Below are 22,001 nucleotides of genomic sequence, written 5' to 3' on the forward strand. Positions count from 1 at the left end.
TTTTGGTCTGGCAGGGAGGAAGTTCTTCACTGGCAATTGATATAGTTCAGATGTTGGCATTCAGTTCATAGCACTGTCAGGAAATGTGAGTGGGAAAGCTGTCCTCAACGGTACAGTCCAAAGACTAATTTGGGCATTTGGGGAAGGCTGTGTAGAAAAGATTCATGTCTTAAATGTGCCCGTTTGCCTTAAATTCCAGAAGAAGAAAATGCTTTTATCAACAAACAGAAGGTGCAGAAGGAGGTGAAGGCTGCACCAACAGAAAATGCCACGCTGAGCTGTGAGGTGACCCAGGAGAAGACGGAGGTGAAGTGGTACAAGGATGGGAAACTGATCACCTGGAGCAAGAAGTTCAGGGTGGAGTCAGAGGGCAAACAGCGTCGGCTGGTGGTGAGCCAGGTGGAGAAGAAAGATGCAGGGGAGTACAGCTGCGAGGCTGCTGGCCAGAAACTCACCTTCAAGATTCATGTCACAGGTAAGACAGGTGTTGTCTGAAATACAGCAGAGAACAGTAAAGTAAAATCTAGTTTCTATTATACAGTGCTCCAGGTGCAGTAGTCTGTGCTGAGGTTTTTCCCCTATACTTGATTGCCTGGGTTTGTAGCAAGTATTTGGTTTTAGTATGGCACAAAGACCTGTTTCAGTCTGTCTGTAGAATAATAATTACTGATATATGTACAATGGAAGCAGTGTTCAAGATATTATTCAAATCTCTCCTGTGCCTGAGATCCCAAACTGTAATTCTTGTTCACCTAAACATTTGACTAAGATAAGTATGTGCAGTGAGGCTGGAGTGCATGTTCTACGTGCAGCCTTTCATGGCAGGAGAAGCAGGAACTTCTCCTAGTAGTACACTGCCTTTTTACTATGCCTTTATGTTGGAGGCTGCATCTGGATAGGTGAGTCTGCTACTCACAGTAAGAGACCTGGTAGAGCTGACTATTGCCAGAGCTCAAAGCAAAATAGATATCTGCAAATCACACACAAAGAACAAAGGACTGCGTTGGTGAGCATATTTCCTTTGTGCCTTTGACAGTCACAGTTGTGGCAATGGTAGAGGCCATGAGGAGTCTGTTCAGGAAGCCAGGAGTACTGTTCTGGGTCATGAAAAGGCAGCCAGTGGTTTGACTATCACATGTTTATGTGTTTTGATGTTTCACAGTGGGTCTTAAGTAAAAGGAACTCAGGTTTTGGTTGCCTGCAGGACAGATGTTCTTTTGGGTTCAATATGTTTGCATAGTGACTTGCAACCATGGGACTGGTGTTCAAGGACCCTCTTGGTTCCTTCAGTTCCTAGGTTCTTTCTTGCCTAGATTTGACACTTTGTTTCAACAGAAGAGCTGATATTCTCTAGTGAAGGCTATTAGTTTGGGCACAAGTGGTAACCTAAACCTGTTCCAACCTGTACATACAAACCTGCAAGATGGTCTCATTTCAGTCCTTCTGTTTTTCTTTTCTTCCCTCAGAGCCAAAACCTGTGTTTATAAACCAGGAGCAGGTGCAGAAAGAGGTGAGTGCTGCCCTGGCAGCAAGTGCCTCCCTCAGCTGTGAAGTAGCACAGGATACAACCAAAGTAAAATGGTACAAGGATGGAAGACTGCTTGCCTCCTCCAGAAGGTTCAAACTGGAATGTGTGGGCAAAACACGGCGTCTGGTTGTGGAGCAGCTGGAGAAGAAAGATGCTGGAGAATACATCTGCGAGGCTGCTGGCCAGAAGATGACCTTCGAGCTGGAAACAACTGGTGAGCATTCAGAAATTCTCAGCCAGGATTTTGTAGCCTTGTTGTGAACTGGGTTTTAGGGTGAAATCTCAGTTTTCTTTGCACCTGACAGTGTGAGAATTTGCTCTGGCCCTTTGTGCACCTCCCCGGTGCTCAGCTGTTCCTTCCCTTACTTGGGGATAACGTCATTTATTCAAGGTGATGTCCAAACGGGCTTGTTAACAGTCCTCCGCAGTGCTTTAAGCTGTCATAGGTCAGCCAGAATTTATGCATGTTCTATAGCTATTCCTACATGTTGAAAACACTGCACTGTGCTTAAGCTTCAGCATATGTTCCAGTAAGTACAGTTCCATTAATTCTAGGGAATTGGGTGAATTAAGCATAGATCTGAAGGCTCCCTTTGCTGAGTGCAGAGATGGAAGGACTAATGTTGATTTGACTTGATATTTTCCCTTCTATGATGGGAAGGAGCTCCGTCAAAGTAAAAAAGTGGGCATTACTTCCCAGGGAAATAAGAGAAGTCTCATTATTCACAGGTGGTGAACTCTCATTTTCTCTCTCAGTCTGCAACCAGGCTGGGTTGCTGTTTCAGTACAGGCTGTTTTATGCAGGAACTCTGCTCCTCTGGTTAATCCAAGTTGTATCCAGGCCCTTCAGAAGGAAAGGGAAATAGCAGCACAGAAATATGGTCTGATTCCGACACAAATAAGTGCAGACCTGGAGAGTTAAAAGGGATTGTGTGATGTTCAAGGGATTTTGAAGCAAAGATGTCCCCTAGGTAAGATTTGTGGCTGACATTCCCTATACACTGTGGGCACACAAGCTAAGGAGAGACTAGTGATGAGCATGCAGAGAAGCCAATGGTTCAGACAGGTTTGTAGTGACACGACATTGTAGAGTTCTGTCTAGTTCTCCTTGGCATAGTTTGGAAAATGAAGATGAGGAGATTGGTGGTAACCAATATGGGTTCCTCAAAGTCAAGCCATGCCTGACAAACTTGGTGGCCTTTCATGATGGAGTAACAGCATCAGTGGATAATGGGAGAGCAACTGACATCATCTACTTGGACCTGTGCAGAGCATTTGATCCCGTCCTGCATGACATCCTGGTCACCAAACTGGAGAAAAATGGTTTTGATGGATGGACCAGTTGCAGGATAGGGAACTGTCTGGATGGTCAGACTTAGAGAGCTGCAGTCAATAGTTCAGTGTCCAGGTGGAGGGTGGTGTTGGGACCAGTGTTATTTAACATTTTTGTAGGCAACATGGCCAGTGGAATCAAATACAGCCTCAGCAAGTTTGCAGATGACCCCAAGCTGAGCGGTGCTGTTGATGTGCTAGAGGGAAGGGATGCTACTCAGAGGGACCTGGACAGGCTGGAGAGGTGGGCCCTTGGCAGCCTCATGAACTTGAGTGTGGCCAAGTACAAGGCCCTGCACCTGGGTCAGGGCAATCCCAAGCACAGGCACAGGCTTAGAGGAGAATGATTTGAGAGAAGCCTTGACCCTGAGGAGAAGAGTTGGTGTGGAGGGAGGTGTCCCTGCCTATAGCAGGGGGACTGGAACTAAATGACCTTAAAGATTCATTCAGTTCTATTGTTTTTCTACCCTTAATTTTGCTTGAAAGGTTTTAGAATAAATGAGATTCTGGTTTCCATGAAAACTGTTTGCAGGGAGCTCCATTGTAGCTAGTAAGTCTATCTTTTAGTTCAATGGCAATAATGCATTGACTGTGTTGAAGAGAGAAATGACTCAGGAATGGATGATGGTTTAGAATAAAACGTAATCCTACTTATTTTCTATGCAAATATGTGTAAGGAAAAGATGCTGCACTCAGTTCTGGAAATACCCTGACAAATATATCTCTAGTGTTTCACAGCTGGAGATATCAAGATTGTTAAAGCACTGGAAGATGTGGAAGTGAATGAATATGGGAGTGCATCTTTTGTCTGTGAGATTTCACACGATGAGGTTCAGAGCCAGTGGTACAAAGAGGACAACAAGCTGAAGGCTGATGACAACATTAGAATGCAGCAAGATGGTAGGGTGTAAAGAGGGGGATCTTTCTCCTGAGTGGGGGGTGGGTTGGAGATCAAGCATATAAGACATCTGAAATGAAGTGAAGAGGGTTCAGAAGCGAGTTCCCCTTTTGTTTTGGGACTGAGGTTTAGGTGGAACAAGTGACAGGTGGGATGCTTAGTGTGGGAAGTGTGATGCTATCCCACCATCCCACACTGCCGGGAGCAGGTAGGAAATGAGTGCAGTTATTTCGAAAGTGGGGGTGAACAGGGCAGTCAGTTCAGCTCTCCAAAGAGGTTTTGTCTGACAGTGAGTGTGATCCTTCTGTATCAGGTACTTTGAAGGTGACGGTGGCCACATTTGGTCAGTCCTTGTAGAAGCCATGTTTAGATTACGCTTTGGTGGGGATGTGGACGTGGAGGAATGGGTGGTTTCATTGACATGAGAGAACAGGCAGTGATGCTGTGAAACCAGATGGATGATGCTCAGCCTGGCCACGTGCCTCAGAGCTCTTTGCTCAAGGAAGCCAAGTGTAGTTGTGGGTTTGCTCTCAAGAGCACAGTTTGATAGGGATGAGCTGGTGGTTGGACTAGATGACCTTAGTGGTCTTTTCCAGCCTTAGTGACTCTGTGGTTCTCTGCTTCAGGAAAGAGCTACTCGCTGACTTACACACGTGTCCAAGTCAAGGATGCAGCAGAAATAAAATCTCTAGCAGAAAAGGCAGAATCTCGTGCCCATCTTTCAGTTAAAGGTAATTATGCTTCTCATGACAATTTTGATTAAATTATGTTATAAATGAGCTAACATCCTTTGCTTTAATTTCAAGGAAGTTAAACACCACCAGGACCTTTCACAGAAATAAAAACTTCTACCTACCTACGTTTCTGCCCACAAAATATCCAGCTTCTCTTTTGGAATTTACTTTCGCTAAGTAAAACAGATTATTTTCTTAGGAGGTTGATTTTCTACGTTTAGACTTCAGATTTGTGTTTGAACGTTGAGGGATAAAAAACATAGCTTGACTTTTTCTTCATTTTCTCTTGCTGTTTGAAAAGAGCACAGGGTTGCTTGTTTTTTTTTTAATATATACAATGTTAGGGTATATATATGATGTTAAGTGTGATAAAGAAAACGGAGACATTTGAGTTAGCACACTACTCAAGAGTTCAGTCCCCAGCTTTGCCACTGTTAACATTATAAGGGCAAGAACTTCCTGGAAAATGAATTTCTCCTAAGTAGAGTCATTACATTTGAGCTACAGAGACCTTTACTAGGTGAAAACTTGTTGTTCAGAGCTAAGTTGCTGTATTTAACCAAAGTAATTATCAATGTCCGTGTTTCATTGAACCTCTTTTCCATTTCGTAATGTGAGGAGTTTGATATCGGGATGGGAAGGTCATGGTTTGATTTGGATGTTGGACTGGGAATCAGAAGATCTGGGCTCTTTTCAGGTTGTCAGTCTTATTCTCTGACTTCTTAACAACATTCTTTTCTTTCTATTATTTTTTAATGATGTTTTAAGGCATTCTGAGCTGATAGGTGTAGTGTTCATGTGCAGTAATGCTGACGTGAGTAAGTGGGGTGATAATGTAAGGGTTTTTTACATTCCTTCTAAATCTCTGCTTTCTCTTGTTCCATCCTTCTTAAAGAGCAATCCATTAATCTAGTGAAGGAGCTGTGTGATGAGGATGTGACTGAGCCTGAAGAAGCCAAATTTGAATGCGAGATATCCATTCCTTCTGTGAAACCTCCCAAGTGGTATTCCTACGTGGGGAAGTCTTACAGGCTGGCAGAAACTTGATTATGCAGCAAGAAGGCACCATCCACCGGCTGACCATACCGAAAACCACCACTGATATGACAGGCACCATTCAGTTCTCAATTGGCAAATCAAAATCCACAGCCAGTCTGCTCATCAGAGGTAACATATCCTGGCTTGGTTTACATCATGAAGATGAAGAATTAATTAACGTACAGCCTTCCTTCACTGGGGTCTTTGAAATATTGAGTGTGTGTCTGGAGGGTCTGCTCCATTTCCAGTTCAAAGCCGTTGGACAATCAATGAGACAGCTGCATCTCAGTAAAAGATCTGTTTGAATAGCTGTGATGTGCTTACTATTAAGATCTACAGAGCTGAGGTTTTGTCCTTGGCTATACCAAAGAAGTCAGATCAGGTGAAATTAATTGTATTTCTGAACTAGACAAGGTTAAGTTTGGTAGCACCTAAATTTGAAGCAGTTTGTCATTGATTTCATCTGAAAGAAACTTGCAGGCTTTTTATCTGCTGTTGTCCCCAGCGTAAGAGTCTCCATTCACATCCTAAAGTACTTGTTATATTTTCAACTCACTCTTATTCAACTCAACTCACTCTTATTTGAATAAAAGCCTCAACAATTGGGAGCAATTTGTTTTGTGGGAGCACAGAACAAGAGCTGGACCTTGCATTTGGTAGATAATATACAGTATTACTTTATAGAAATGTAGTCAATGGCATTCCCTATAGACAATCGTTTGTTTTATCTTTAGAGTGGTTCAAAGAACCATTGTGAACATGACATTAATTGGAATCGAATACACGCAAGAGACTTTCCTCTTCTTCCAATTGTCCTCATCCTTTCTTCTCTTCCACCCCTGCTTTGCAGATTACCATATAGAAATCACCAGGAAGTTGGAGGACAAGACAGCTTTGGAACGTCATTCTGTCATCCTGTCCTGTGACTTCAGGCCTTCTCCAAAAATTGTGAAATGGTTCAAGGGCCGCACACTCATCAAGCCCTCTGAGAAGTACAAGATCAAGAGGGATAAGCATTCAGCAGAGCTCAAGATTCTGAAGCTGAAGCCCGATGATGCTGGTGTGTACAAGTGCAAGGCAGGAATTGCAGAGACTGAGGCCACGCTGACAGCTGAAGGTATGAGCAGGGAGGGTGACCTCTTCCATGTCCTATTTCACCTCAGATTTCTCTTCTTGGGGTTGATTTCTGCCATTCTCTCCTGCTAAATTTATAAACGTATAATGTTCACTGAGAAGATTACACAAAGATCATCTAGTCCTACCATTCTACCACATCCCAGTATGATTTATAGTAACAGTGGTAACAGTTCACCTTGTTTCCCCACAGCCTGCAATGTAGAAGTAACGAAGCACCTGCAGGATGTGGAAATTGAAGAAGAGAGCTCTGCTGTCTTCTCCTGCGAGCTGTCCCATGATGACGAGGACGTGGAATGGTTCCTGAATGGCAACCTCCTTTACACCAACAATTACAATGACATCAAGAACGTTGGCAATTGCTGCACACTGACAATGAAGCAGGTTAAGCCTGAGGATGCTGGCACAGTGACAGTGAAGTCAGACAAGGTGTCAGAAAGCGCACCTGAAGGTGATAGGTGGGTCTGATCACACCCCTCCTGGATGTAAGAGATGCTAAGGAGCTCCAGTTCATTCTATTGTGCAGCAGTCCTGCTTCTAAAGCTGACCTCTCTGGGGTGACAAGTCATCAGAGGCTTTCTTCCAGTGGAAGGTTCCATTGCAGCAGATATCAAGGAAGGAGGATGGTTTTGGTGTCCTGCCAAAGCATTCCATTGCTTTTTATCATCATTTTATTTAGCACAAGGAGAGTTACAAGAGCAGTTTCTTTTACTGCTTCAGTAACATGCAGTGTCAATGCTGTTGTCTCCAAGGATTTATGACTGAAGGAGAGATCATTCAATGTGTGTTTTGCCTCTGGGATGACTAATGACCAGGCTGTGAGCAACCTGATCTAGCTGTGAATGTCCCTTTTTATTGCAGGGGATCTGGGCTAGATGGCCTTTAAGGGTCTCCTCCAATTCTAAGGGTACTGTGATTCTAATCTGCTCTCCCCAGCAATTAAGCTCTTTTACTCTATGCGCTCAGAGTTTGAAGGATTTCCTCTTTCTCCTTTCTTTTGCATTTGGTGGAAGTTTTTTCCCCAGTATAAACATCTGATGTGTGAAATAGAAGATAGATAAAAGGAGTCAATAAAACAGGAAAATCAAAATTGTTCAGCAGCTAATCCTCTTAATCCTGAGGCCTGCTGTATGAGCTCTGCTCCATGTGAGGGCAATGCCAGCTCTCCAGCTTTAGAAGAGCTGCATCCCAATAACTTCATATGATATCAGTCCCACCCACCGGCAATGCAGGCTGTCCCTCCTGTTCCCTGTATTCTCCTACTGATTAGTTCAGAATTCCATAAAGTGCATTCAGTCAACAGACATGAAACCACTTTAGGTTCTATATTGATGTCATCAGTACTGGTAAAGATTTATTTATCCCTCTTTAAAAATCTGAAAGCAACTGGAAATGTCTCAACTTCTGTATCACATTGTTCTGTTTTGCCCTTTTAATTGCAGAGAAGCCTGCTGTCTTCATGAAGTCCTTGGATGATGTTTTTGGTGAGGAGCGGGGTGTGATTAAATTGGAATGCGAAGTCTCTAAAGAGAAGGTCAAACCAGTGTGGAAGAAGGACGGTGTTGTGCTCACTTCTGGCAACAAGTATGAGCTGGTACAGTCTGGGAAGACCCTATATCCCCTTATCCATGACTTCGAGAAGTCAGATGCAGGTTTCTATACCTGTGATATTGGCAGTGATGTTGCCAAATCAAAGGTCGGCATTCAGGGTAAGTACTGTGGAAAGTAAAGGAGTGCTAAAAGCACATTCAGTATGGTCACCTATTCCCCCACGAGCCTTACTAGTTTCTACAATAGAAGTGTATTACTGCAATTTAGCACAGTGATGTCTGGAAAATTCCCATTGCTTTTGATGTAAATGTATCTCATTTTGCCATGAAAATCACCAAACATGTCAAGAATGTCCTGGAAATATTTCCTTTCTAAACATCCCTAAAATGGAGAAATCGTTTGAACACCAGTAGGGGTAGGATGGTAACAAATTAGCTAATAGAAACATTTAATTTCTTGTCATAGGCAAAACCCTTTTTCTCACGCAGCATCCTAGAGTTGTCCTCTCTGTTAGGTTGTTCCCTCTGTAGCTCATTGAATCTTCATTCTGCTCCATGGACTGAGCTGCTCTAATTGTAGTTCTTCCAGAGCAAAGACAAGAGATTCACGTCTCTTTTTTTTTATAGCTTTCTGGTAATTCTGAGTGGAGAATGTCTTAGAGAATACATCAGTAAGGAACACAGCCATGTTCTGCAAATCCTGAGTTAAAACACCAGTACTGCTACTCATGTCAGTCACAAATGCCTTTTCTCCATATAAACCTCATACTAACCTATCTCTTACCTTCCAGAGCTGAATAGTGGCATTACCAAACGGCTGAAAAACACTGAAATCCAGGAGGGAGAAGATTGTACTTTTGAATGCATTCTGTCGCATGAAAGCATTGATGAGTTCAAGTGGACACTGACTGGAAGCAGAGTGGAAAGTGGTGGGCGATTTAAAGCTTCTAACGTGGGTCGGAAATATACTCTCATTATCAAAATTGTGACTCCTACGGACACTGAGGAAGTCGTTTTTACTGCCCGTGGTCTAACCTCCAAAGCCTCTCTGTCTGTGAAAGGTGATGAGATGGGAGAGATTCTGGGGTCTGATTCCTTCAACTGTCTTCTGATAAGATTGTCGTGAGAGCTAACTCATAATATGGTTAAAGTGAATAGCAACCTTCTACTTGAACCTCAAAGCACTGAGAATTTCTCTTAAAAATAAGTAAAAGGAGGAAACATTTTACACAAATGTGAGAACTACCCAAAGCACTGGGGTAGTGTTGGAAATGGGCATCTCACTACAGCTTGTTCCATTAACAGTAAATCAGGAATGATCTGTTGAGGGAACTGTGGGAGCAAATATCCTCTAAGTATAAGCTGAAGGGATGGCCTTCACATCATCTAGCTGTACAACAAATTCCTATCTAGAACATGTGCATCTGAGAGCATCATCCGAGGCTCCCAGTGTGATGAGTGGAGAGAAGAAAGAGGCAGTTTTCAGACATGGTTCATCATCCTCAATTGGGTAGATTTAAGAGAGAATAAATGCTGCCTGGAATTCTATTGTCTGTACTTTGCAGATTACTGCTGGCTGTAGGATGGCGTCTGTTGCAAGTACCTCTCTAACTTATCTCCAGCATGTAGATGCATGTATTTTGAGAGAGGCATCCTACCCTAAGTGTATGTTACTCAAAAAGCAATGTTTTCTTCCAGGAAAACCTACTGAGGTTTCAAAACAGCTGGAGGATAAGACAGCAGCAGCAGGGCAGGACATCAGCCTGAGCTGTGAGCTGTCAAAACCGGATTTGAACATCAGGTGGTACAAGGATGGCAAAGCAATCAGAAAAAGCCAGAAGTACGACTTGCAGCAGGAGGGAACTGGGGCCATTCTGATCATCCATGACTCTACTGCCAAGGACAGTGGGGAGTACCCCTGTGAGACAGAGGACTCCATAACAAAAGCCAGGGTCACTGTGCAAGGTGAGTTGAAAAGCACATGGGGATGGCATGTAGAGAAGTCGAGGTAAATATCTGCAGCCTGTGGGTGATGTTTTTCTCTTCTGTTTCCTTGAGCAGGATCAATTCTTAGTTTTCAGAAAATATGATGGATTAAAATCTTTTCCTTAAAATAATCTGGAAACTGAATGATTCTCCAGTGTGATGTGGATCTGGGCAGCCTGGTCTGGTGGTTGGTGACCCCTTGGAGGGGGTTTGAAACTAGATGATCTTTGAGGTCCTTTTCTACTCAGGCCACTCTATGATTCTGTGATCATTCTATGATTCTATGATCTTGGGTGTTAGTGAGCCAAGAAAAGATGGCAATCTGAATTAGTCTATATTGAATATGTGTAATCCAAACTATATGCAGTTTATCAGATGAGATCCTAACAGCGCATGTATAATGGTATTGAACTTTCCAGATATCTACTGGAATTATCAAACCTATGTAAATGGGTGGACTCTGTGGTCTTCTTAGACTCTTTGCATCTCTATGTGATATTCTGAAATGAGGGCAAAGGAGATTCAGGACACCTCTGTATGCTTGGGACTTGTTGGGGTAACAAATCCCTTTGTCCTACACCCTCATCCTTTTTTTTTTCCTTCCAGAAAAACCTAATTACTTTATCAAGGAACTTTCAGATGTGAAAACTGAAGAAAGTGGAAGTGCACTTTTTACATGTCAGAGCGAGAAAGCTGCATCCTTCGTCATATGGAGGAAAGGCATTGCTGAGCTCAGGCCTGGCAGGAAATACGAGATGGCACAGAAAGGACGAGACCTGCAGCTGTGCATAAAAAATCTGGAGAAAAGTGACAGTGACGTGTACACCTGTGACATTGGTGATGCCCAGTCCAGAGCCAAGCTGGTTGTACAAGGTATGTGTGAGAGCCATATGACTGCGCATCCTGTTTCTCCACTACCAAGACATTATCCTGGTAGAATTTGTACATTTATGGCAGGTCTTTGGGGCTGCAGCTGTCTGGCCTGAATAGCGGTTCACAAGCCATGCACAGAGCAAGCTGCACAGAAAGGCAGCTACCGACCAGAGCAGTGCCATTGAGAACTTTATGTATCATTTAAAAACCAAAAATGCTGATGTACGGTGAGGCTGGTGACCCAGAAATCAGTGTGAACTTTCTATCTCTGACCTTTCTGAGTTAAAAATAGTCCTCCAGAGTTCTAGGCAAAAATTCCCTTATGCTGCATTCTGGGTAGTTGTCACGGTTTAAACAAAAATCTACCTGTGTCCGTGACAGGGGGGCCACAGGCAAGCGAGGTGCTAGAAGGAGCTGAACCTCTGTCCCAACTACTTCAGAAGCAGCCCAAACCCCCTCATACACAGCTAAGATCTCCTTCTCAGTTGGAGTGTAGCACTCCTCAGACCCTTTATATGCTCGACTCCAAAGTCCCGGGGGTTGGCCTTGGGTTTCTCCTAAAGCTCTTTGCCACAAACTCCAAGTGGGACCTTTCTCTCCAGCAGCAGTGTAGAGGATGTTCTTTACATCCTGTCCCGTCCGTACTGGCCCCAAGGCCACGGCACGGGCTATCTCTTGTTTTCTCTGCTCAAAAGCCTGCTGCTGCTCAGGACCCCATGAGAAATTATTCTTCTTCCGTGTTACCTGATAGAGGGGGCTCACTATGTGGCTGTAGTTTGGGACATGCATTCTCCAGAAGCCCACTACTCCCAGAAAAGATTGGGTCTCTGTCTTGTTGGTGGGCGGAGACATAGCAGTGATTTTGTCAATCACATCTGCTGGGATGTGTCGATGCCCATCTTGCCATTTTACACCTAAGAACTGGATTTCCTGGGCAGACCCCTTCACCTTGCTGCGCTTAATGGCAAAACCAGCTTGCAAAAGAATTAGGATTATCTGTTTTCTTTTCTTGAAAATCTCTGCTGCTGTATGGCCCCACACGACAATATCATCAATATACTGCAAGTGTTCGGGAGCAGTAAAATTATTCATGCTTTATATGATGTTATGATGTGGAATACTGATAGCAAAATTACAAAATTATTAAACCATGACACCCTGGTATTTTTCTTTTTTTTTTTCTTAAATATTTTCCTTTTTACTATTTAAATGTTATGGGCACATCTTATAGAAACACAAGGCTGTTTACAAAGAAGTGCATGCTGTGTTGCTGTATGATGAGCAAGATACATCTATTCTTCATCTAGCAGGAATAGTTGCTGAGCCTTAAGAACAGTTTCAGAAAGCTTTGGGAATTTGGGCGTTTTCCTTGTTTCTGCAACACAAAATGAAAATTTACGCTGTATACAAAGAAAAGGGGAGTCCGAACTTGTACGTTAAATTTGAAGGAGATCAATCTGGGGTAATATTTAAAAAAAAAAAAAAAAAAAAAAAAAAAAAAGGGAGCGTGGTCATCAAATACTATAAAATATATTAGCTGTTACTAGAATGCCACTTATCTTCCCCCCATACGAATCACTGTCATGTTGTATGTGAATTTGTGAGGTGGGTTTTGAAGCTGAAATTAAAAACTTCTTGTATGGCTGTCTTCATAGTGGCTATCCAGACTATCTGTAGAAATAACAGCTATTATGTAGTCAGCTATTCACCAGTTTTAACTGATTATAAATTACGTTTCAGGGTGGAGAACATAGCATAGTGCCTGACACCTGTGTTGATCCTGAGGGCATTCTTGATTCTGTGCATTATGATGTCATGGATATTAAAGAGCAAGCTGAGGCAGCACATAGTTCCATTGTATCCCTGGGGGACCCGAAGGAAGATACTGGCTGGTTTGAAAAGCAGCTGGAGAAAACTAACTTTGAACTGATGGAGACCAAAGAAGAGCTAACAGAGAAAAACACCAAACTACTTAAAACTGAAGAAGAGCTGATGCAGAAGAACAAAGGTGAGTTATGCGATGTGAAAGGCAGAAGACAGAAATAGTTCATTAATCTAAAAGAGAAATAACCAGTTTGAGTAGGAATTAGAGGAGATGTTCTACCTTTGGAACCATAGCCTGTAGATAAGTGATAGTTTGTTCCTTGTGTATATTCAGGTTCAGCAATTCCACGGTTTTTGGTTATTTCTTTTCTTTTTTCCTCCCTCTCCTTTAAGCTGCAACTAGCAGCTTTACGCTTTCGTAAGTATGGGGTTAAATGTCTAAATCTTGATTTTTACTTTTATATTGTAATCTCTACTCTTCTTTATGTCTTGTTGATGCAATGTTTTCGTTCCAAGAAATATAGAAAACTTTTGAATCACTCCCAATAAGTGAAGACCACATGCAAATTAATTAATCTGTTCAAAAGCTACCTAAACATTAGAATATCTGGAAAAATTGATTACTTAATAAACTATCTATTGGCTACTTATGTAATACAACCTTTTCTGTGTGTTACAGACTTTGAAATGCAGATGATTAAATTGGATGAGTCTGTTGAGCAACTTAAAGAAGCAACTGAGGTAACTTTATCAAGAAGATGTTGTGTAAAATTGTTTTAATACCAACTTGTGGTAGCTTAAAATGCTATTCCAGTAGGCTCCATTAATAGATTTCTTACCGAGCTTAGCTTAACTGAATTTGCCTTTAATGCATTGTGTAATTCAGCTACTTAACACTACATTAGAATCTGATGACTGAATTTTTTTTATTTTTTATTTCTAAGAAAATGAATGCACAAAATGAAAGGGTTCGAGAGCTAATGGACATCGTGGTGCAGAAAGATGACATTATTACAGAGCTACAAGACTTAAAATCTCATTTAGAGGAAAAAGTAAAAGATTATGTGAGTTTTACACATCTCCATATCCTTATACAAAAAAAGAAAAACACTAATTCTATGCTTGTAATCAACACATTTTTGGAAAACTGATTTTCTGTATGTAGCTGGTACTCGCTTGAAATTGTAAACAATTCAAATTTATCTGAAGGTAGTTGTTCTTAACACAAACAACAAAAATATCAGCGTGTTCCACTAACTCCTGCCTCACACTCCTACATCAGAGGAAGAGCAACAGTAAAAGTATGTTGAGTAGAGTTGGAAGTACAAGTATGAATGGTCAGGATATCTCCACGTTCTATGCAGTCCATAAAACTTTATCCTGACTAATGTACTGCGAGCTACTGAATATGTGAAGACTAGCTTGATTAAGTATGTGTGCATACCACTTCTGGTGGTTTTTGTTCATTTTTTGATGTTTGGTAGCCTGAAGTAGCTCTGAAAACATTTATAGTTAATTCTGTCACTCAGATCTCTAACCTTGTAAGCTTAGCAACTTGACCCTTCTTAGTCTTTGACTGTCTGCATCACTGCAACTTAGTATTTCCATGGTATTAAAGCTGACTGTGATGAGTAGTCATGTCCTCACCTATTACTTCTTCCAAGAACAAGGCTCCAACTCTATCTGTGAGATTGTGTGGCCTGAACACTTCTGAGGCTTTTCTTTTCATAAGCTACTAAAGATGAATAATCAGTCCTTGGCAGTGCCAGCATGGCTTAACAATCGTCATCTTGTAAGTAAGGAAGCTTCACTTGTGGTCAAGGACACAATCTAAAATATGCGTGACAGAGCTGACTAAGCTTTAAGGTTGGATTATATCTGTCACGATGAAAGTGATTTTAGCAGCTTAGCAGAAGTGTGATGTGATGAACTTGTATGAGAGCTGACCATTTGCTCTTTGACCATGTTTGTAATTTTGTTGACTTCTTGGAAACAGGAAATTCTTTGATAAACTGGTAAACTCTTGATTGTGTGCAAGTCTTTTACTTTGTAACCTGCTAGGCTCTTGCTTTCCCTTGTATACTCTACCGAGTATTGCACTTGTCATTATCTGAAGGTGTACTTGTTCTGTCTGCTATTGAGATTTGTAACTGATGTCTATAGAGTCACCGGGTAAATATTTTAGCTGTATGGTTTTGTGTAAATATTTGCCTACAGAAGATTACTGAGACTTAAGTGCTCCTTTTGTTAAGCTTCAATGTAACTGATCTTATATCAATACAGGAAAAGACTACCTACCATTTAACTACCATTAAAGCAGAACCGGCAGAAGAGAACACTAATAAAGGAACTGAAAGCAGCCAATTTTCAGTGCTTTCAGTTAAAGCACTGAAACAAGAGAAAACTGAGTTGGAAGTGGGAAGAAAGCACAGTACTGACGAGGATAAGCCTACTGTGGAAGAGCCACCTCCAAAGAAAGGTACAGTTTCTTCCATCGTTGAACAGGGTGTCTTCCAAAACAATAAATTGCTTCCTATTCCGGATAGGAAGCAAAAGGCTGTGAAGCACGTTACCTTATGGTATAAGGAGAAAAGCCACTGTGTTAAACTGTAAATAGAAGTAACTGTTATGTAAATATCCCTTTTTCAGAAGGTCCTATGCTGTTCATTTTTGAATGCTTAAGAATAAAAGTTTTTGCACTATTTTTTTCCTTTTTGCTGCTTTTTCCTCATCTGTTGATGCACTTGCAGATTTGGTAATAGTTTTAAAGCAGTTTCTTTAGGATTGTTTCAACTGCTGTTGCTGATCTTCTGAGTAGCATCAGCTGCTCAAGTGCTTTTTTTTGTTTGTTTGTTTAGTTTTTCCTGAAGCAACTATCAAAATTGTTGACGACCTGCTAATTGCTCGCTCATGAGCAATATTTGAGCAAAATGGTTTGGATAAGCTCTGATGCATTTAACTTCACTTCTGGGCACAGCTGAGCATCAGTGTTCCTAGAATTACGGAAGGCATATACAATGTAGAAGGGAAAATCTAAAACTTAGCTGTATTCCCTTCCTTTCTTGTATTCCTCTTGCAAAATATGTGCAAGGAAGAAAGTCAAGGCCTTCTTTGGATGAGATGCTGTTCTTGGATGATTTGTCCCTGCTGCCTTTATTTGGCATAAATATTGAATCCTAATGTGACCACTGAATGGCATCACATATAAGCATCTTACCAGAGACTGAGGGAGGGATGTGGACTCCTCCATACTCCAAATAGTAGTGGGTTTGTTCTAATGATATGACCAAAGCTCTCATTTAAAAATTAATGACAGCAATGCTCCACATAGGAATTAAAATGGGTAGCTGATAGTCACAATGTCAGCATGAAGTTTTCTGTTAAGATGTACTGAGTATTCAATCATGTTAAAATTTTCTTCTATTTGTGAGTATTAATAGCGTCCAATTTCAAAAACCGCTTAATATATATTCTTTAGCTATGTTAAATATACACAGTAGAACAATGAGCACAGGTATGTTGTGCTGGTTCTTTTGTAGAATTAGATATATAAGTAGCACGAGCAAAAGTGTTTTAGGAGATGCTAGGTTATCTCAGCTTAAAGTTCAGGGTATTTACACCATTCTCTGAGCTTTTAGGTCTTGTTTCCTATGCTCTGTAATAATGCTTTTTCCCTACTTCCTGTATAAGGAGCTTCTAGACTGAACATTACACATCTTCTCCCTAGTCTTATTTATCTTGCTTTAGTGCTTGCTTGTTGTTTTCAGCATAAAGTGTTTAGATTACTTATAAATCATTTTCCCCTCACTAGTGTTGCTGGGAGCAGCAATCAAAACCAAAACCTGGTTTGGGGTGGAATATGCCACTGCTGTTTCTTCAGTATGACTTTTAAATCAGTTGAGGGCTGTATATAAAACTCCTTAGATGAGTTAAGAGGCTGTTCCCATGCAGTACATGTGAATCTGTATGTAATGCAGGCTGCACGTGGGCGCTATAAAATTCTGCATTTCTGTAGTTGTAGTAATAAAAGGACTGTACAAGAATCACCATGGAATATATTGTTGTGGTGACCCAATCCCTAGTAAGTCTTGACTTATATTTATTTTAATACTTAAAGTATGCATATTATGGAATGGACGTAACTGGATTCTAAAGCAATGATGAAATACAGCAGAAGTCGCTTTTGATAGAAAGAAAATGCATGTGATTTTAGCTAATTGCTCACCAGTTAAAGAAAAAAACAGCCCCAAGCTAATGGAATATTTATGGAAACTTGAATCTGCAAATTTGTACAACTTTATGAGTGAACTTTATATGCAAAAGAGTAAGTGTGGACAGAAGTAGGAATCCTCCTATTTTGTTTAGAGATGAACTGAATAAGAGAGACAGATATCAACACTTAAGTGATCAGCTTGTCCGGGGTTTTATCTTTCTTTTGAAAGTAAGAGGACTGTGAGTTGGAATGAAATTTCTTAGAGAACTGTTTATCTACCATTTAGATGTAGATGGAGTGATTCCTGGCTGCCTTATAGGGATTGCTGAAGCACGGAAGATAGAAAGAATATAGCTGTGAATTATCTATCTCGTTCCCATGTTTCTTAAATCTAATTAGATTTTCTGCTGGTGTGGAGTGGAAGGTTTGAGTAGTGCCATGGTAAAAGTGTTCTTCCAGACTGAAAACCTTTTGCTGTTAATTCTGTATAGAAATCTGAGGCACCTGATTACGTGTTCAGAGGACTTGAATTCCTTCACTAGTATCAAATACTATGTGATGTGAGGGTATGGCTTGCATATTACGACAGTTTTTCACTTAGAAGTTGCTACTTGGTGTTGTGAACTGCTATGTAATAATGATTTTAATCAATCTGAGCTACATTCCTTTTCCCTTTTTTGTTTGTTTGTTTGTTTGTTTTACAGTAGTTGTAAATGAGAGAAAGAAAAAGAACACTGTAGAGCAAAAGAAAATTGAACACATGAAACAAAAGTGCTCCACGTACCGAAAGGAAGTACTAGCACTGAGGGAAAGAACTGAAATCTTGGAACGTCATTTAGCTCTGCTTGAAGAACAATGCAGCAGAGAACAAAATAAAAAAGAAGATTTCAGTAAGCAGGTAACAAGCCTGCGTATTGAGCTTTCTTTTTCTGAAGAAACAGCTGATGCCCTCCGTGAACAAATTCTGCAGGGTCAAGCTGACTATCGGGGAATTGCTTCTAAACTGGATGAACAGAAATCTATAAATATGACACTTGAAAACAAAAATGCCCAACTAACTAACAACATAGAAGTTGCCAAAGAATATATAATTGATAAAGTGTCACAAGTAAAAAAAATGCGGACCAAATTAGATGAATTATACAAATGTCACTTAGAGTTTCACGCCATCGGTACTGACTTTGTCAGTGTAAAGGATTCCTCAGACTCAGAAAAAGATGAGCCAGGGACATCTCAAATTAGTTCTGCATGCATTCAGTCACAGACTTCTTCCATCTCAGATCTTGTGCAGGACCTCTCCTTTAACTATAGTCTTGAAAGGATTTGGGAAGTATGCAGAAGTATTGTTGATGTTTCCTCACAAAAATGTCAGCACATCAAAGCACTGCTTCAAGACAATGAAAACCTAAAGGCGGGACTGAATAATGCTGAAAATCATAATCGTCAACTTGTAACGAAGCTATGTGAGATTACAACTCACACTAGTCAGGAAGATGATCTTGTGAATCAGTTACATGAGCAAATAGAAAAGAAAACTCAGGAGTTTGAAGAAAAGACTGCAGAAGATCAGAGAGTGATTGCACAATTTCAGGAGGAAGTTGCCAACTGTGAGGTAAAAATAAGAGAGCTTGAATATCGCCTGGAGGCTTACAAGACAATGGAAGACAATGTGTCAAAACTCAATGAATTACTTAAAGAAAAAGAATCTATTATTGTTAATCTAGAGACAGTTACAGCAACTCTGCAGGAGAAGTCTGCTAATGCAGACAAAAAGGTTGAAGAGTTAAGTAGCAAAGAAGCAAATCTGATTCAAGAAGTTATGCAGCTGAAAAACAGCTTGGAGCAGATGAAACATTCTCTTCGGGAAAAGGAAAAGAGTGAAATGGAGAAAGTGCAACGTATAGAATCGTAAGTAACCACTGAGTTAACTTAGAGCCCTTTGAGAATGAACTAGAGTTAAAAATAGTTAATGGGAACATCCCTTCGACTTAATGCATTTGCATGCTTATCAATGGCCAAACTACTACTTTAGGATGCTTTGGTATGCTACTTGAGTTCCAAGGGAAAACAGGAGTGTGCAAGGAAATAAAGAATAATATGGGGATTTCTGGTGGTTTTTTTGTACATCCCTCAGAATAGCATCTGAATAATTTATTGCTTCAGAATCTGATTATGAGAAGCAAGCTGAAATTCAAAAGTAATTGTTTAAATCTTGTCACTGGTCTAGATAGATTTAAGAGTCTATTTACAAATAGAAACCAACAGGCAGGGCATGGATTAAGCTGTAATTGCTGTTTCCATGAGATGTGTAACAGTAATGTTCTTTGTCTCTTTATTTTTAACATAAGGCTAGAAAATATTCTTTCTGAGAGTTCTGCCCTTGTACTGAATTTGAAAAAAGATTTGCAGAGGAAAGAAGAAGAGTATGCAGATCTAAAAGACAAACATTCTGATGCCGAGAAACAAATTCAGCAAGTACAAAGCGAGGTTTGTAGTCAACTGAGATATTTTTTTCTGTAAGATTATGCTTGGCTTTCTGCTGTTAAAACTTCTCAAACTTTAACTATGAAGCTGGAAATTTCACACTAGTGTGACTAGCAGCAAATCTTAGGTAAAGTTGCCATTGAAGCTCTAGAGGGGACCACAAGTTAAAACATGGTTTCGCATAGATAATGAACAGAGGAAAGTAAAGTTGGTTGGTAGTCTGGAATAAGGTTTGTGAAGAGAATAGCTAATCTGCCTCTGGAGGGGACTTGTTATTATCTCTACGTTACTGGTGACTTGCCATTGGTATCCGTGGTAACTCCAAAGCCTAAAACCTAAGTCTTGTGAAAAAACGCTGATAACTGGGAAGAAGAATGCTATTTACTTGAAGAGAAATAGACTAATTTCCAGAGGCTCTTTAATATAAGCATGTATATTTTTTTCTTCAATTTCAGCTTCAGTGATGCTAATAGTTAAAATTTAATTATTAAACAAGAAGATATCTTAAAACCCATTTTGCAGGATCTTAGTCTGAAAGTTTATTGGGTGTGCTTGGGGTGGAAAATTGAAGCTTAAAAATGAATTCATGTCTTCCTTGGTAACCTTGCACTTGCTGTCGTTTTCCTACTCAGCACTTGTTTGTGAATTCCTCTTTATTTAACAAAGAAGTATTTGGCCAGGTTGGATTACAGAAGTCTTTTAATGAACCGTGAGCTGTGCTTACATTACAGGTGTCCACGATGCGTTCTGTGGAGGAATCCCTCAGGAACAGGATGGATGAACTTGAAAGGATTAATAACCAGTTTAAGGATGAGCTGGATTATAAAGACTATACTATCCAACAACTTAAACAGGTATTTTTCTTGCTCTTATTTTTTATTAAATGAATGATGCAGGTTTTCCAAGCAACAGGAAAAAGGTGAAAAAAAAAATTGGAGCAAAATGAAAGTGGCCAACTGAAATTAGTGGTAGACCATGAAAGATATTCAAATAATTAGTCACTACAGAGCACTGGCAGATTGCTTTAAATACAATAATCTGCATAGTAAATACATATGTAATTCATGCATGTAACCTGATCTTGTTGAGTGACATCACGATATGTTAATTGAAATGTCTTACCATAAACTCTTTTTATCAGCTTGAGTCCTTATTTATGCTATATGAAAAACTTATTAATTCTAGGCTGTCTTAAAAATTCTGCTTGTTTCTACTGTGTATGCTTTTCTATCATCATGAAATATAGGAGCTGGAGGAAAAGGACCATAATCTTCAAAAGTGGCGTGAGGAGAGAGATCAGTTTGTTGAAGCTTTGGAAGAACAGCTCAAAACTTTGGCTTCTAATGTCATACAAAAAGAGACAGAAATAGCAGAACTGAGACAATCTGCCTTAAAGGATTCAAGCAAGGTCAGCTCTCCTTTCCTCCTACCTGATTAGCTACCCATAAATTCTGTAAAACTCCTGTACCTGCTCTTTGTATTCTGGGTGTGGTTCTGTTCTTGAACACTGTCGTATTGACATCATGTGCAACTAACCAAAAAAAGCACCAGCTTTTATTTTTGTTCTTCAGAAACAGAATTTCTGTTAATTACTAAAATTTCAATTTTTTCAGTAGTTCAGATAAGCAGATGTCAGTTTGATGCTTATGATCCTACAATCATACTGGACATCTGTAGCTTTTTCTGATAATTCACAGCATTTCCGGATCCCAAGCTAGGCTCAATACTCAGACAGTAGTTCTGTCTCAGGTTTCTTACTTTCTTTGCTTTCTCTGAGGTAGTATCTACAATGGCATGAAAAGACAGAAGGGGATGTGGAGAGAGATTAAGGGAAGCATCAAAAAGCAGAGGGGGGATGATCTCTGGAAGTTGCATTTCTTATTTCAACATCCAGCTTTTAATCAGGATAGCCAATCTAAGCCGTAGCATAGAATTTCAGAAGCTAAACAGAAGACTAAATGAGTTGTGCTCTTTTGAGAATGTTTGGATTCACTTTCTCTGAGAAGAAAGATGTTCTCATAGCAAAACTTCCCCTACAACTGCCGACTTTCTCACAGTACCGAGGATTTGGGAACAAATAAATGCTCGGGTTATTATATCTTAAGGGAGATGAAGGCTGAAGCACATAAGTAAAATAGAAGAATCAAAATATATTGTATTACAACTTCCCAGGCAATTCTGTGACTACTGCACTTGTAACAGTGACCGTACAAATCCGTGAAATGTTACTGTTCTTGAATAGTTAAGTGTTCTAGCCTGCAATTCTAAAACTGATGCTACTAAGTAATTGCAATACTGCTTGTGTGTGTTAATTCCTTTTGCCAATCCCACAACTCAGCAGTTTTTACTGTTTATTAGGATAATGCAACTGTGATAGAAGAGTTAAGAAAAGAACTGGCTGACAAAG

General features: G+C 40.3%; 1 protein-coding gene and 1 long non-coding RNA gene across 2 annotated transcripts; both read left to right on the forward strand.

Moving 5' to 3' along the window:
• The first annotated feature begins 1,473 nt into the window (after nucleotides 1–1,473).
• Nucleotides 1,474–3,644, forward strand: LOC146759309 (uncharacterized). The gene is made up of 2 exons (XR_014932286.1): nucleotides 1,474–1,742; nucleotides 3,589–3,644. It is a non-coding gene; the product is annotated as an uncharacterized LOC146759309 (long non-coding RNA).
• Nucleotides 3,645–7,957: 4,313 nt separating this feature from the next.
• On the forward strand, nucleotides 7,958–19,630 carry LOC146759310 (uncharacterized). Its single transcript, XM_085510349.1, has 9 exons — nucleotides 7,958–8,373; nucleotides 9,006–9,275; nucleotides 9,913–10,179; nucleotides 10,807–11,073; nucleotides 13,577–13,638; nucleotides 13,842–13,961; nucleotides 15,181–15,376; nucleotides 17,815–19,018; nucleotides 19,459–19,630. The coding sequence occupies exons 1-9, from the start codon at nucleotides 8,124–8,126 to the stop codon at nucleotides 19,628–19,630; spliced, it is 2,808 nt and encodes a 935-aa protein (XP_085366475.1). The 5' UTR covers nucleotides 7,958–8,123.
• The last annotated feature ends 2,371 nt before the right edge of the window (nucleotides 19,631–22,001 follow it).

This window comes from Coturnix japonica, chromosome 10 (genome assembly GCF_054131305.1).
Source record: "Coturnix japonica strain WE chromosome 10, WE-NBRP24, whole genome shotgun sequence".
In the NCBI taxonomy this organism is placed as follows: domain Eukaryota; kingdom Metazoa; phylum Chordata; class Aves; order Galliformes; family Phasianidae; genus Coturnix; species Coturnix japonica.